The 16,364-nt window shown below is 44.3% G+C and overlaps 2 protein-coding genes across 6 annotated transcripts in view; one reads left to right on the forward strand and one right to left on the reverse strand.

Annotated features, from left to right (window-relative positions):
- The first annotated feature begins 84 nt into the window (after positions 1–84).
- On the forward strand, positions 85–4,546 carry LOC112257324 (ankyrin repeat domain-containing protein SOWAHB). Its single transcript, XM_024430819.2, has one exon. The coding sequence runs from the start codon at positions 391–393 to the stop codon at positions 2,959–2,961; it is 2,571 nt and encodes an 856-aa protein (XP_024286587.1). The 5' UTR covers positions 85–390; the 3' UTR covers positions 2,962–4,546.
- A 5,919-nt stretch (positions 4,547–10,465) lies between these two features.
- LOC112259485 (protein Shroom3) overlaps positions 10,466–16,364 on the reverse strand; it is a 122,575-nt gene continuing 116,676 nt past the window's right edge. For all 5 annotated transcript variants that reach the window (XM_042326435.1, XM_042326436.1, XM_042326434.1 and 2 more), the window contains 2 exons: positions 15,875–16,159; positions 10,466–10,933 (listed from right to left, as the gene is read on the reverse strand). In XM_042326435.1, coding sequence (XP_042182369.1) covers positions 10,466–10,933; positions 15,875–16,159 — 753 coding nt within the window. The remainder of the gene's footprint in view (positions 10,934–15,874; positions 16,160–16,364) is intronic.

The following is a 16,364-nucleotide window of genomic DNA, read 5'->3' on the forward strand; positions in this document are numbered from 1 at the left end:
TAATTGAGATAGGGGCTTGCCATTTGGGACGAATTCAGGGTCGTTTTCCCAGTCCCTATAAGGGATTCTTTCGTTAACGTGTATAATAAGAGAACGGATTCCTGCAATTAATAGATTCAGGCCTGACTGCAGCATGCGTTTTAGTGATAGGTGTTGACCAGACAAAGGCTGTAGGTTATGATTTGTCCTTTCTTCAAATGTCAACATTGAAATGTAGCCCATCGGATGGTAGGCAATTTATATAACGTAACATTTCATGCGCAAGGCTAACGGCGTGTTGACCGAAGCTCCGGTGTGCAGGTGGAGTTAAACATGTTCAGATGGGGTGGAGTTAATTGTTGCTGGCGCAGAAAAAAAAAACCGTGACAATCAATTGAACTTTGAAACTTGATGCAAACAGACAGAATGGCTACCGATTTTACTCAGGATTCGGTGTTGCACTTTCTCCAATTCAAGGGTGGGAGAGTGAAGAACTCGGACCTGTTGGCGCACTTCAAAACGTTCCTACGCGACCACGAGAACCAGACGTACAACCGGCAACTGTTTAAAACGTTTGTGAACTCTGTGGCTGTGGTGAAACCAGAGGAGGGAGTATCATACGTTGTGCTAAGGAAGAAATGTCTGGGGCAGGTTGCTGGAGATATCGCCGCCGCATACCACTCACCAAAGCCTCGCGCTAGACAACAACCGGCGCCACAGGCGAGACCGAGGGAGAGAGACCAGTCATCGAGAGCTCCGGTAAACCGAAACCAGCAGAGAGGTCAGAAGGGACTGATTGAAACGCACTTTGATGAATTACACGTTCCACCAGGCGACACCAACCAACTCACCGACAAGGTATTAGCCTCGGCTGGAATTGTCAACAACAACCATGTGGAAATAACTATCAATTACGAAAAGCCTATCCAATGCTCCTCGCCACATGTGCCAGACCATGCCTCACCTCCTATATACAACAGAGATGCACCATTCCTCCCATCTTACAATGCAGCAATATCAAAGTGGTCAGAAGATGGGAGTGGTCAGAGCTTTGAAGCAGAATGGGAACTGAATCACAAAGGTATTTACATTAGCGGTTCCAAACTTGGCCAGCAGTCAACAGAACCAAAGAGGAAGAGGTCCTATCCGCCCCCTGAGTTCCTATACACAGAGGTGAAACCTCCAGAGTCTCACCCAACACTGGTGCAACAGAATGCAGTGCAGCCACAGAGGAAGACTTCTGAAGCTGACCACAGAAGAACAGCTACAGCATGGCCACTGTTCACCACTCTAGAGCATGCCAGCTCCTCTCCTTGTTTATCTGATGGTTACAGTCCTCCTGCTGCTCCACGTGCTCTACTGGCCCCTGACCCCCAGGTGACGCGGTGTAACGGCAACTTGGATGGCAGTTACCACCTCCACCATAGGATCCCACAGCAGCCCAGACCAAAACAAGATGGACTCCCAGCAGCTCCACTGCACACTACACCTGCCTGTCAGCTGACGCAGAGCAATGGCAGCCTACCTGTACCACAGAAGGATGGAGTCCCAGCCCCTGTTCCGGACATCCAGTATCCGGAAAAGGAAGGAGCTGCTGTTACCCAGTCCAGAGCCCAGACCCTGCCTTTCCCACGCAGCCTACTCCTGGACTCTGCTTACCAGGACCACACTGCTGGGTGTACTGATGGGTTTGGGTACCCTGAGCACCACCACCAGGCCAGCTCTGACTTCTCCTCCAGCCACAGCAGTCTCTCCCTAGCCCAGTCACTGGAGTCCAGGGATGAGTGGCCCCAGCGTTCCCCTAGCGAGGAGTGGGCCAGCAATGAAACCCTCAGCTACCAGGACCTGAACTACCCAGGTGAGCAGCAGAGGGTGAAAGTGCACGAGATGCTCTGCCGTGCTCAGGAGGCCAAACTGCTCTCTCAGATGCACCGCGCTGAGAGGAGAGCGCCCTGGCCTCACCATCACTCCACCGGTTACCTTGACGATGAGGCGAACAGAGCGTCGTCATGGCACCACTCCACAGGTCATCTCCATGATGACAATGGGTCCAAGTCCATTGAGTCCACCTTTCTTCCTGGTTCAGACCCCGAGCACCACCTCCGACCCCCTGTTCGGCGAATCAGCAGCCGGTTCCGCAGCCGTATGTGCCGCAGCCTCGGAGCCGACCTGGACCAACTGTTCCCGGAGGACAGCGTCTCGGCACGGCACAACCGCCTCCACCTCCTCTCCTCCAACCTCAGCATCAGCCACTCCTTCTCCACCCCCACCTCTCGTACACCCAGCTACAGAAACCTGAGGCGGGAGATGCACTCCGGGGCCTCCAGTAACAAGAGCCTGAACGGAGCCTCTAACTCTGGCGGCCATGACAGCTCCTACTTCCACTGCCACGATCTGGTCCCCCTGGAGGCGAAGGAACATGACTGGCTGGTGAAGGGCGCCACTGGGACCTGGACCGACATCTACACCCTGTTCAGAGATGAACCTAGCCTCCTCACCAAGAGAGACTTCATCACTGGTTATACCATCCTGCACTGGATCGCTAAACATGGAGACCACCGGGTCCTCAACACACTCTGGTACGGAGTCAACAAAGCCGGGTTGAAACTGGACGTGGATGTGAAGACTACCTGTGGCTACACGCCTCTTCACCTGGCAGCCATCCACGGGAACAACAAGATGATCCGGCTGCTTGTTTATAAGTTCAGGTCTAACGTGTCCCTCAGGGATACCAGTGGGAAGAAGGCCTGGCAGTACGTGGGCCGGACCGGCCCCAAGGATCTGCTACAGATGCTAGGGGCCCCTCACTGCTGGACTTCCACAGGGGGTAGCTCCACACCCTCAGGGGAGAGACCCACAAGGCCCGCTGCAACCTCAGCCACGGTAAAGAAGTCCATGTCCATCACTGGGTTCCTCAAGCATAAAACCCTAGTAAAGTTCCCAGGATGGGAGGGTTCTCAGTCTCCCGAATCCTTTGTGTGAGAATAGCGTGAACTTCAGAGTGAGTCTGCCTGCTCCGAGGGTGTGGCTACTGACAAGACCTACCACACAGCTCAAGGCTCTTACTAAGTAAGCCGTTTTGGGTCTTTACAACTTTGATTTGCCACTTAAAAACTTTCTTGGTTATTTCAAATGTTTTTCCATTTATTTGAATAAAAATTAAAGTAAAACCTAATAAATGAATAAGAGGGTGGGATTATGTTATTGGGCTGTCTAAATTAACATATTGTGATTTGGATTATGATGTGGCATCAACTATCACTTGTGAAATCCTATCATGACACGAAGCAATAGAATCAGTCATTAAGTTAGATCTCTTAAGGGATTGTATTAAACTATGATACCTCAGTATAATTGCTTTGCTATTTTGTTTATTGTGGTGAGAAGCTTTTGTTTATTTGCTGCTGGGGACATGGCTTCCATTCTCGTCTGCTCGTTTTCAATGACCAAAGAATACTTTTTTTTTTTTTTTTTTTTTTAAATGTAAATGCCTGTTCTCTAACAAAAGTGTACTGTGTGTCAGTTGTTTGTGCTTAAGTGGGTTCAGATTTCAAGTGATGTGACCTGACTCTGGAATGTGGTAGTGAGAGGATTTCTTTTTTTTTTTTTCTTTGTTCAAAGACCTTTCAAAGTAGCACTGTTATTATTGCATCATCTGACTGGACTAAAATGTCAGGAATCCTTCCCTTCAGTTGCACCAAGTTGCTTATCTTGTACAATGTTGGAGGTTCACTCAGTGTAGATTGCGTGGCTTTTTTCACTTTTGATTGACACTACAAGGCATAAACAGTACTCGCATGAACTGTTTTCCCCATGTGCACTTAAATCATATTGTTATGATACCTCATGTCCTGAGGTGCTTAAACAATCCAGACTGGTATTTGATGTACCTCTGAAGCCTCCATGAAGGGACACATTGGGATTTTGGTAACGAGGCCCTTTATCTACTTCTCCAGAGTCAGGTGTCCTCTCTGTGTCCAGTATTAAGGAACTTAGAGGTTGTAGTTTTGTGAGCCAATGCTAACTAGCATTAACGGAATGACTGGAAGTCTATGGTAACTGCTAGCATGCTAGTAGAAGTATCCCTTTAAGCACTCTTATTTATTTTGTCTCTAACACTACTGTTGTTGATTTAAATTAAATGTTAACCTGTGTTAAAATTTAACTTGCAGAGAGAGTGCTAACGAAGGCTAATTTACAAATGGAAACCTATTCCCTATATAGTGCACTACTTTAGACCAGAGCCCTATGGAACCCTATTCCCCATATAGTGCACTACTTTAGACCAGAGCCCTATGGAACCCTATTCCCTATATAGTGCACTACTTTGGACCAGGGCCCATATAGGGAATAGGGTGCCATTTGGGGGGGGACAGCCTAATACTAAAAACTTACATTTACTGTACATTTGTTTTGCTCTTGATGGAAGAAAAAAAACATAAAATATATATTGTCACTGGGTGTGAATGGGAGGCTGCAGTTATATCAAGCATTGTATTGTATAACCTGTTAGACATTATGTCTATAGCTTTCCTTTTCTATGAATAAAAAGCATATTGTATATTAACTGCTATAGTTGTTAGCATTTCTTCAAAGATTATTGTCAACACATAGCTGTTTGTGTCACCTCTGCTGTTTACTGTTGTAGCATGGGCTTTCGAGTGGCTCAGCGGTCTACGGCACTGCATCTACAGTCCCTGGTTCGAATCCAGGCTGTATCACATCCGTCCCTGATTGGGAGTCCCATAGGGCGGCACACAAGTGGCCCAGCGTCGCCGAGGTAGGCCGTCATTGTAAAATAAGAATTTGTTCTTAACTGACTTGGTCTAGTTAAAATAAAGGTCACACACCCCTGTGATCTGATTCCTGTCAACAACCAAGACCTCGTTCAGTGGACAAACCTTCTGGGATTTTGCAGATAGAAACATCATGAATAGAGCAGACATGATTTACCCTATACATGTCAGAGAGGCATGTCTGTTCTACAAAACGAATTTCTATCTGAACGTTCCACAATGTCGTCTCATGCTGAATGCAGACCTGATAAACAAGCATGTTTCTTTTGACTATTTCTCTCGACCTGTAATACAACAGGCAGTTAGGAGAGAATTATAGGGATAGTCTATTGGTTTTCTTACCCTGTAGGAGTCTATGGACCTGGTATGACCTGGTATGGACCTGGTATGACCTGGCATGACCTGGCATGACCTGGTATGACCTGGCATGACCTGGTATGACCTGGCATGACCTGGTATGACCTGGCATGACCTGGTATGACCTGGCATGACCTGGCATGACCTGGCATGACCTGGTATGACCTGGCATGACCTGGTATGACCTGGCATGACCTGGTATGACCTGGTATGACAGCAATCCATGCTTTGGTTTAGGCCTCTAGTCAATCCGTTTCGCTGAAGTTCAGCATTACAGCGTGATTGACATTTAAAGGCAATGCAGTCTCCGCGATAGCAGAGACTGCATTCACGATAAATACTGCATCATGTTCAATTAATCTATAAGTGACTTCATTGATCTTCATAATCAATTTGAGATACATTTGGATGATTTAGAAATGATGCGTGCATTTTTTTTTTGTATGTAATATGGGTGAAATATCCCTTTAACAGTGAAGGGAATGATGAGAATGTTATGACAAGTCCTACCAGCACTCGGACACTGCTATGTTGAGCTATCATGTTACACTGGGTTAGTGTGCTCTCCCGAGGGCAAATAGTCCACAAGTCAAGTCACGAGGACAGTCAGTGGACCAGTCAACTTCTAGGATGAGGAATGTGAACTGCAACACACACACTTCACACAAGCAGGCTGTTTCACATTGGCAGTCCCATAGGGCGGCGCACAATTGGCCCAGCGTCGTCCGGGTTTGGCCGTCATTGTAATTAAGAATTTGTTCTCAACTGACTTGCCTCGTTAAATAAAGGTTAAATAAATAACAATAAAAGCAACGTTGCAGTATGACTTGACTTGAATGTCCAAGACAAATGTCCCTAGCCTGAGGGCCAGTCTGTTGGTGCTATCATGCCCACTCTAGCCTGAGAGCCAGTCTGTTGGTGCTATCATGCCTACTCTAGCCTGAGAGCCAGTCTGTTGGTGCTATCATGCCTACTCTAGCCTGAGGGCCAGTCTGTTGGTGCTATCATGCCTACTCTAGCCTGAGAGCCAGTCTGTTGGTGCTATCATGCCTACTCTAGCCTGAGGGCCAGTCTGTTGGTGCTATCATGCCTACTCTAGCCTGAGAGCCAGTCTGTTGGTGCTATCATGCCTACTCTAGCCTGAGAGCCAGTCTGTTGGTGCTATCATGCCCACTCTAGCCTGAGAGCCAGTCTGTTGGTGCTATCATGCCCACTCTAGCCTGAGAGCCAGTCTGTTGGTGCTATCATGCCTACTCTAGCCTGAGAGCCAGTCTGTTGGTGCTATCATGCCCACTCTAGCCTGAGAGCCAGTCTGTTGGTGCTATCATGCCAACTCTAGCCTGAGAGCCAGTCTGTTGGTGCTATCATGCCCAATCTAGCCTGAGGGCCAGTCTGTTGGTGCTATCATGCCCAATCTAGCCTGAGTGCCAGTCTGTTGGTGCTATCATGCCCACTCAAATCAAATCAAATCAAATTTTATTTGTCACATACACATGGTTAGCAGATGTTAATGCGAGTGTAGCGAAATGCTTGTGCTTCTAGTTCCGACAATGCAGTAATAACGAGCAAGTAATCTAACTAACAATTCCAAAAAAAAAAAAAAATACTGTCTTATACACAGTGTAAGGGGATAAAGAATATGTACATAAGGATATATGAATGAGTGATGGTACAGAGCAGCATAGGCAAGATACAGTAGATGATATCGAGTACAGTATATACATATGAGATAAGTATGTAAACCAAGTGGCATAGTTAAAGTGGCTAGTGATACATGTATTACATAAGGATGCAGTCGATGATATAGAGTACAGTATCAACGTATGCATATGAGATGAACAATGTAGGGTAAGTAACATTATATAAGGTAGCATTGTTTAAAGTGGCTAGTGATATATTTACATAATTTCCCATCAATTCCCATGATTAAAGTGGCTGGAGTAGAGTCAGTGTCATTGACAGTGTGTTGGCAGTAGCCACTCAATGTTAGTGGTGGCTGTTTAACAGTCTGATGGCCTTGAGATAGAAGCTGTTTTTCAGTCTCTCGGTCCCAGCTTTGATGCACCTGTACTGACCTCGCCTTCTGGATGACAGCGGGGTGAACAGGCAGTGGCTCGGGTGGTTGATGTCCTTGATGATCTTTATGGCCTTCCTGTAGCATCGGGTGGTGTAGGTGTCCTGGAGGGCAGGTAGTTTGCCCCCGGTGATGCAGTGCAGACCTCACTACCCTCTGGAGAGCCTTACGGTTGAGGGCGGTGCAGTTGCCATACCAGGCGGTGATACAGCCCGCCAGGATGCTCTCGATTGTGCATCTGTAGAAGTTTGTGAGTGCTTTTGGTGACAAGCCGAATTTCTTCAGCCTCCTGAGGTTGAAGAGGCGCTGCATGCGCCTTCCTCACGATGCTGTCTGCTAGCCTGAGGGCCAGTCTGTTGGTGCTATCATGCCCAATCTAGCCTGAGTGCCAGTCTGTTGGTGCTATCATGCCCACTCTAGCCTGAGTGCCAGTCTGTTGGTTCTATCATGCCCACTCTAGCCTGAGGGCCAGTCTGTTGGTGCTATCATGCCAACTCTAGCCTGAGTGCCAGTCTGTTGGTGCTATCATGCCCACTCTAGCCTGAGGGCCAGTCTGTTGGTGCTATCATGCCAACTCTAGCCTGAGTGCCAGTCTGTTGGTGCTATCATGCCCACTCATTGTCACTTTTGGGTTGACATCTGACAATGAGCTATGGAGCACAAACTGATCTGGGACCAGGCTATAGAAGGAGACAACAGATCTGGGACCAGGCTAGAGATGGAGACATCAGATCTGGGACCATGCTATAGAAGGAGACAACAGATCTGAGACCAGGCTATAGAAGGAGACAACAGATCTGAGACCAGGCTAACATGTCCCTTGAGGGAGAATAAAATTGATCTAATCTCATCCACAACAGAACAGACACACCATGGCTGATGACATTATAGAATAGTTAGTCAAAGTACAGAAAGACAACAACAAAGGCTCTGTTTAAAAAATAGATTTATTTGTAAAACAAGGATCTTTTTTCCAATCAGCCTCCCTTCTCCTACGCTTCGTAAAGCACGATTGATACATGGAATTTTGATTAGGAAAATCTGTCAAATCTGAGAATTCAGTTATGCTTCTGAAAAGCTATGAAGAAAAATATGGATGGCACCATTATTGGTGAAAATGGTAACATGAATATGTGCCTGATACAGTATATTTGACTCAAATTAGGATAATATGTAGATGCTTTTTCTCTCAAAAGGACACAACAATATCAATTGGCATAGTACATTTTGGGAGGGAAAACAAGCAAGGAGTCACAGGACTCTACACTCACGCTGACACTACACACACACACACACACACACACACACACACACACACACACACACACACACACACACACACACACACAGCTTCCAGCCTGCATCTGTCATCCAGTCAGCCAGACTCTTCCAGCGGTCAACCAGCTGCCATGGAGCAGCCAGATGTCAGTCTGCATGGAGCAGCAGAGCTGTCACACACACACACACACACACACACACACACACACACACACACACACACACACACACACACTTCCCACTGGGCAAAAACGGGTTGAATCAAGGTTGTTTCCACGTCATTTCAACCCAACAAATCAATGTGATGATGTTGAATCAACGTAGAAAACAGATGAGATTCGCAAAAAGTCATCAACAAAAGGATATTTAGTCTCGTTTTTTCACCCAACTTTTAACCTAATTCCAATGACATGGTGAAAAGTTTAGTTGAATTCACAAATTCTAGAACATTACATCGTCATGACATCATCTTGCCTTCTCTGAAAGAAATCACATTTGTTTTAAATTTCACATATTTTTTTCAGTTTCCAAAAAATATAAAATGTTTTTTTTTTTTTTGTCATCTACATATTAAAAATCATAAGAGGTTAGCAGACACCATATGTACAGCCACTTGCATTCCTTTTTTTGAATAATATAAATAATTATAGCAGTTGTTGTCAATGTCATGGTAGCTTTTATCACAAACTATCATTTTCGAGTCTGAATTAGAAGTGTTTGAAGCATAATATTGCCTTAGATTGTGACTACATATTAATATGTGTGAGAGCGTGCTATTATGTTGGTAAAGAAAACAGGCCTATTTGATTTGATTTGAACATTTCAGGTCTGGTTCCTCCTGACCAATAGGAACAGAATGAGAAATAGAAGCCATTCTAGTTCTGTGATTCTGACCATTCTGACCAATCAGTAGTTAAACTGCCCCCCAAAAAGTGCTCAGCTGTAGTGATATACAAATGTAAAGGCAGTAGTAATGTTATAAATATATGGGGAACAACATTTCTTGACAGGAAGTTGTACATCCACCATCGTTACTCTCAAAGCTTTGATCCACTCGTATGAATACAACTAGGTACCTCAACAGTGTATTGAATCAACCAAAGACATGCTGAGTGGCCAGTCAGAATACAGATATGTGAAAAAGCTTGAGTAACATAGGAAGCATAAATAGAGGCACAAGAATGCATCGATCATGAATGCAGTCTGTCTGAATGCAGTCTGTCTGAATGCAGTCTGTCTGAACGCAGTCTGTCTGAACGCAGTCTGTCTGCCTGTCTCTCTGAATGCAGTCTGTCTGCCTGTCTGTCTGAATGCAGTCTGTCTGAATGCAGTCTGTCTGCCTGTCTGTCTGAATGCAGTCTGTCTGAATGCAACTTGTCTGAATGCAGTCTGTCTGAACGTAGTCTGTCTGAATGCAGTCTGTCTGCCTGTCTCTCTGAATGCAATCTGTCTGCCTGTCTGTCTGAATGCAGTCTGTCTGAATGCAACCTGTCTGAATGCAGTCTGTCTGCCTGTCTGTCTGAATGCAGTCTGTCTGCCTGTCTGTCTGAATGCAGTCTGTCTGCCTGTCTGTCTGAATGCAGTCTGTCTGAATGCAGTCTGCCTGTCTGTCTGAATGCAGTCTGTCTGCCTGTCTGTCTGTATGTCTGCTTGTCGGTCTACTGGTCTGTCTGTCTGCCGGTCTGTGCCTGCCTGCCTGTCTGTCTGTCTGTCTGTCTGTCTGTCTGTCTGTCTGTCTGTCTGTCTGTCTGTCTGTCTGTCTGTCTGTCTGTCTGCCTGCCTGCCTGTCTGTCTGCAACAAGGGGACAGACCGACAGACATCCTTCCTGCTTCATATAGAGCAGAACTGGATGAACTGTATCTCTCTCTTCAACCAAGTACTGTTGTATCTTACTCGCCAGACTCATGGTGCTCCTCCCACTGAGTCAGAGACACAGCAACTGTAGGAGTGACCAGGAGCAGTGTTGTTGTTGGGGTGATGTCACAGTGATGTCACAGTGGTGGAGCGGACTGTTTGGGTAGGACCAAGGTTAGGGCTGGGAGCTCTAAGGTTAGGGCTGGGAGCTCTAAGGTTAGGGCTGGGAGCTCTAAGGTTAGGGCTGGGAGCTCTAAGGTTAGGGCTGGGAGCTCTAAGGTTAGAGCCGAGGCTGGGGTTCAACCCAGGGATAGGTGAGCGGGGCTGGGCCTGATGATCCCCTGGAGAGATACTCTCAGCCAGCCTGCTGAGCTGTTCATCCCACTGCTTAAGGAGCTCATCCAGGTGTCTCTGGCGGATCAGCAGGGCTGGTTTCATACAGACGAAATGCTGGTAGTCTCTAAGCTGCGGCCCAGTCAGGTACCCACCCAGGATGTCCAGTACCACACGCTCTCGCCGGTCCAGATTCTCCTTCAGCTCCCTGGCATCCTCGTGCTGACTACACAGCTGCCTGCGCTTCTGCTGTAAGGACTCCTGAGTTAACACAGATATATAGATTATTAAAGACATCCTGGTGCTGACGACACAGATTCCCGAGGGCAGAGAGAGACTGTTAGTGATGGGTGAATAGAGTCTTTACACAGAGAGACTCCTGGTTAAACTAGAGGAGATAGACATCCTGTCTGCTGTAGACTCCTGAGGGGAGAGAGATAGAGGGGATGTGGGTAAGTAAATACACACAGACACTATGACCTGGCACCACCTAGTGGCCATCATGTGACACATCTACAGAACCATGTTCATTATGAATGAGATAGGAGGACACCAGTAGAGGAAACTAGATTAGTAAAAGCCTTGATAACACATGATGACGTTTGAGTAAAGTACAGCAACCCAGGCTGAACGACACCCTCTCAGGAGGGCAGAATAGAAGGCCGTTGGAATCAATCTGTGTATCAGAGGGGAGGAGCCCTGTAGTACCAGTGACTGAAGTAAAATCACATTTTAACACACCGTGGCGTTCCTTCGTTAAGGGAGGGAGGCTGAGGTAGCACCATGATGTCCCCGCTCCTTAACACAGCCAAATACAAGACAAGTGTAAGGCTTGATAAAAAGCCCAGGACGTCAGAACATCCTGTAGACCAACAAGCTGTCTGCCGTTCTGTGACCTCATTCAATACCACAATATGAGACAGACTGTCTGGAGCAAAGTGTGATTCCCTGGAAGACGAGGAGGTCGGAGGTATCTATTAAATGCACATCTTCATCTCAGAGAGACCAGGGACCCTAAAATACAAGGGACCCTAAAATACCAGGGACCCTAAAATACAAGGGACCCTAAAATACAAGGGACCCTAAAAATAGCCTGCGGTGTTAGGGGTCTCCTTCACACTGTGATTCTCAGACTGTAGTATGTAGAGTGGAGTATCTTCACCCTCTTCTGTGCTGTTATGTGTGTAGTGTAGTGTTAGTGTAGTGTTAGTGTAGTGTTAGTTTAGTGTAGTGTTAGTGTAGTGTTAGTGTAGTGTTAGTGTAGTGTTAGTGTAGTGTTAGTGTACTGTTAGTGTAGTCTAGTGTTAGTGTAGTGTTAGTGTAGTGTTAGTGTAGTGTTAGTGTAGTGTTAGTGTAGTGTTAGTGTACTGTTAGTGTAGTGTTAGTGTACTGTTAGTGTACTGTTAGTGTAGTGTTAGTGTAGTGTTAGTGTACTGTTAGTGTAGTCTAGTATTAGTGTAGTGTTAGTGTAGTGTAGTGTTAGTGTAGTGTTAGTGTACTGTTAGTGTAGTGTTAGTGTAGTGTTAGTGTAGTGTTAGTGTACTGTTAGTGTAGTGTAGTGTTAGTGTAGTGTTAGTGTACTGTTAGTGTAGTCTAGTGTTAGTGTAGTGTTAGTGTACTGTTAGTGTAGTCTAGTGTTAGTGTAGTGTTAATGTAGTGTTAGTGTACTGTTAGTGTACTGTTAGTGTAGTGTTAGTGTAGTGTTAGTGTACTGTTAGTGTAGTCTAGTGTTAGTGTAGTGTTAGTGTAGTGTTAGTGTAGTGTTAGTGTAGTGTTAGTGTAGTGTTAGTGTACTGTTAGTGTAGTGTTAGTGTAGTGTAGTCTAGTGTTAGTGTACTGTTAGTGTAGTGTTAGTGTTAGTGTACTGTTAGTGTAGTGTTAGTGTAGTGTAGTGTAGTGTTAGTGTACTGTTAGTGTAGTCTAGTGTTAGTGTAGTGTTAGTGTAGTGTTAGTGTGAGTGTACTGTTAGTGTAGTGTAGTGTTAGTGTTAGTGTACTGTTAGTGTAGTGTTAGTGTAGTGTAGTGTTAGTGTACTATTAGTGTAGTGTTAGTGTTAGTGTAGTGTTAGTGTAGTGTTAGTGTAGTGTAGTGTAGTGTTAGTGTAGTGTTAGTGTAGTGTTAGTGTAGTGTTAGTGTAGTGTTAGTGTAGTGTTAGTGTAGTGTTAGTGTAGTGTTAGTGTAGTGTAGTGTTAGTGTAGTGTTAGTGTAGTGTTAGCGTAGTGTTAGTTTAGTGTAGTGTTAGTGTAGTGTAGTGTTAGTGTAGTGTTAGTGTCGTGTTAGTGTAGTGTTAGTGTAGTGTAGTGTTAGTGTAGTGTTAGTGTAGTGTTAGTGTAGTGTACTGTTAGTGTAGTGTAGTGTTAGTGTAGTGTAGTGTTAGTGTAGTGTTATTGTTGGTGTAGTGTAGTGTTAGTGTAGTGTTAGTGTAGTGTTATTGTTAGTGTAGTGTTAGTGTAGTGTTAGTGTAGTGTTATTGTTAGTGTAGTGTTAGTGTAGTGTAGTGTTAGTGTAGAGTTAGTGTAGTGTAGTGTTAGTGTAGTGTTAGTGTTATTGTTAGTGTAGTGTTAGTGTAGTGTTAGTGTAGTGTTATTGTTAGTGTAGTGTTAGTGTAGTGTAGTGTTAGTGTAGTGTTATTGTTAGTGCAGTGTAGTGTAGTGTTAGTGTAGTGTTATTGTTAGTGTAGTGTTAGTGTAGTGTAGTGTTAGTGTAGTGTTATTGTTAGTGTAGTGTTAGTGTAGTGTTATTGTTAGTGTAGTGTTAGTGTAGTGTTAGTGTATTGTTAGTGTAGTGTTAGTGTAGTGTAGTGTTAATGTAGTGTTAGTGTTAGTGTAGTGTTAGTGTAGTGTTAGTGTAGTGTAGTGTTAGTGTAGTGTAGTGTTAGTGTAGTGTTAGTGTAGTGTTAGTGTAGTGTAGTGTTAGTGTAGTGTTAGTGTAGTGTAGTGTTAGTGTAGTGTAGTGTTAGTGTAGTGTTAGTGTAGTGTTAATATAGTGTAGTAATAGTGTAGTGTAGTGTTAGTGTAGTATTAATGTAGTGTAGTGTTAGTGTACTGTAAGTTTAGTATGTAGTGTCAGTGTAGGTGTGGTGTGTAGTGTAGCATGGTGTAGTGTATTGTGGTGTTGTGTTTGTGTAGTATTAGTGTTTTGTAGTGTGTAGTGTAGTGTATTGTGGTGTTGTGTAGGTGTTAGTGTAGTGTATTGTGGTGTAGTACAGGTGTTATTGTAGTGTAGGTGTTAGTGTTGTGTATTGTGGTTTAGTCTAGGTGTTAGTGTGGTGTGTAGTGTAGTGTATTGTGGTGTGTAGTGTAGTTTTTGGTGTGGTGTGTAGTGTATTGTGTAGTGTAGGTGTTGTGTAGATGTGGTGTAAGTGTAGTGTTTAGGTGTAGTGTAGGTGTGGTGTAGGTGTAGTGTAGGTGTAGCGTAGGTGTAGTGTAGGTGTAGTGTATGTGTGGTGTAGGTGTAGTGTAGGTCTGGTGTAGTGTAGGTGTAGTGTGTAGCATAGTTGTAGTGTGTAGTGTAGTTGTAGTGTGTAGTGTAGCTGTAGTGTAGGTCTAGTGTAGGTGTAGTGTAGGTGTAGTGTGTAGTATAGTTGTAGTGTGTAGTGTATTGTAGGTGTAGTGTATGTGTGGTGTAGGTGTAGTGTGTAGTGTAGTGTTAGTGTAGTAATAGTGTAGTGTAGTGTTAGTGTAGTGTAGTGTTAGTGTAGTGTTAATATATTGTAGTAATAGTGTAGTGTTAGTGTAGTATTAATGTAGTGTAGTGTTAGTGTAGTGTTAATATAGTGTAGTAATAGTGTAGTGTTAGTGTAGTATTAATGTAGTGTAGTGTTAGTGTAGTGTAAGTTTAGTATGTAGTGTCAGTGTAGGTGTGGTGTGTAGTGTAGCGTGGTGTATTGTGGTGTTGTGTTTGTGTAGTATTAGTGTTTTGTAGTGTGTAGTGTAGTGTATTGTGGTGTAGTGTAGGTGTTAGTGTAGTGTATTGTGGTGTAGTACAGGTGTTATTGTAGTGTAGGTGTTAGTGTTGTGTATTGTGGTTTAGTCTAGGTGTTAGTGTAGTGTAGTGTATTGTGGTGTGTAGTGTAGTTTTTGGTGTGGTGTGTAGTGTATGTGTAGTGTCGGTGTTGTGTAGGTGTAGCGTAGGTGTAGGTGTAGTGTATGTGTGGTGTAGGTGTAGTGTAGGTGTATTGTATGTGTAGTGTAGGTGTAGTATGTAGTGTAGGCGTAGTGTGTAGTGTAGGCGTAGTGTGTAGTGTAGGTCTAGTGTAGGTGTAGTGTGTAGTGTAGGTCTGGTGTAGTGTGTAGTGTAGGTGTAGTGTGTAGTATAGTTGTAGTGTGTAGTGTAGTTGTCGTGTGTAGTGTAGCTGTAGTGTAGGTCTAGTGTAGGTGTAGTGTAGGTGTAGTGTGTAGTATAGTTGTAGTGTGTAGTGTATTGAAGGTGTAGTGTGTAGTGTGGTGTAGGTGTAGTGTAGGGTGTAGTGTATGTGTGGTGTAGGTGTAGTGTGTAGTGTATGCGTGGTGTAGGTGTGGTGTATTGTGTAGTGTATGTGTGGTGTAGTGTAGGTGTAGTGTGTAGTGTATGTGTGGTGTAGTGTAGGTGTAGCGTAGGTGTAGTGTAGGTATAGTGTGTACAGTGTGTGAAGCCTCATCCTCTCCTCTTGGCTGTCCTCTGTCTCCTGTCAATCCAGGGAAGAGAGGACATAGTGTATAATGTATAGTGTATAATGTATAATGTATAGTGTATAATGTATAGTGTATAGTGTATAATGTTTAGTGTATAGTGTATAGTGTATAATGTATAGTGTATAATGTATAGTGTATAGTGTATAATGTATAGTGTATAATGTATAGTGTATAGTGTATAGTGTATAATGTATAGTGTATAATGTATAGTGTATAATGTATAGTGTATAATGTATAGTGTATAGTGTATAGTGTATAGTGTATAATGTATAGTGTATAATGTTTAGTGTATAGTGTATAATGTATAGTGTATAATGTATAGTGTATGGTGTATAGTGTATAATGTATAGTGTACAATGTATAGTCTATAATGTATAGTGTATAATGTATAGTGTATAGTGTATAATGTATAGTGTATAATGTATAGTGTATGGTGTATAGTGTATGGTGTATAGTGTATAATGTATAGTGTATAATGTATAGTGTATATTGTATAGTGTATAGTGTATAGTGTAGTTTAATGTCTCACCTTTTCCTCTTGGCTGTCCTCTGTCTCCTCCTCTCTGTCCAGGGCAGAGAGAGCGTTATGGACCCGGGCCAGCCGGCCACACAGAGACAGCAGAAGGTTGACTATCTTATCCATGTCCCCGATGAGCATCTTGTACTTCTCCCTCTCGTTGGGCTTACAGTGCTCCTGAACCAGGCTCTCCATTTGGCCCCCTAGGGCCCGGAACCTCTTCTGCTCCTCCGCCAGAACCTCCTTCTCCTCTCGCAAGGAGGTAATGCTCAGAGTCAGGGCCTGGAGTAGCTCCACCTAGTGGACGGGAGAAGTTAGCAACAACGGTGTATTGTGTCTATTGTGTCTCCACTTCTCTTTCACCAGAGATCTTCTGGATCCCCGAGGACCAAAGGTTGGATGGGCATTTGTCTTTCATTTTCCTTACTTATTAATCAGTTAATTCAAAGATTCATGTAATTGTATTGCCGTTGATTTGATCTGATAAAAACAATTGTTTGCA

The sequence above is a fragment of the Oncorhynchus tshawytscha genome, linkage group LG09 (assembly GCF_018296145.1).
Source record: "Oncorhynchus tshawytscha isolate Ot180627B linkage group LG09, Otsh_v2.0, whole genome shotgun sequence".
In the NCBI taxonomy this organism is placed as follows: domain Eukaryota; kingdom Metazoa; phylum Chordata; class Actinopteri; order Salmoniformes; family Salmonidae; genus Oncorhynchus; species Oncorhynchus tshawytscha.

Bases quoted from the DNA above. Each gene is read 5' to 3' on its own strand.
- LOC112257324 (XM_024430819.2), top strand. From the start codon at position 391: ATGCAAACAGACAGAATGGCTACCGATTTTACTCAGGATTCGGTGTTG.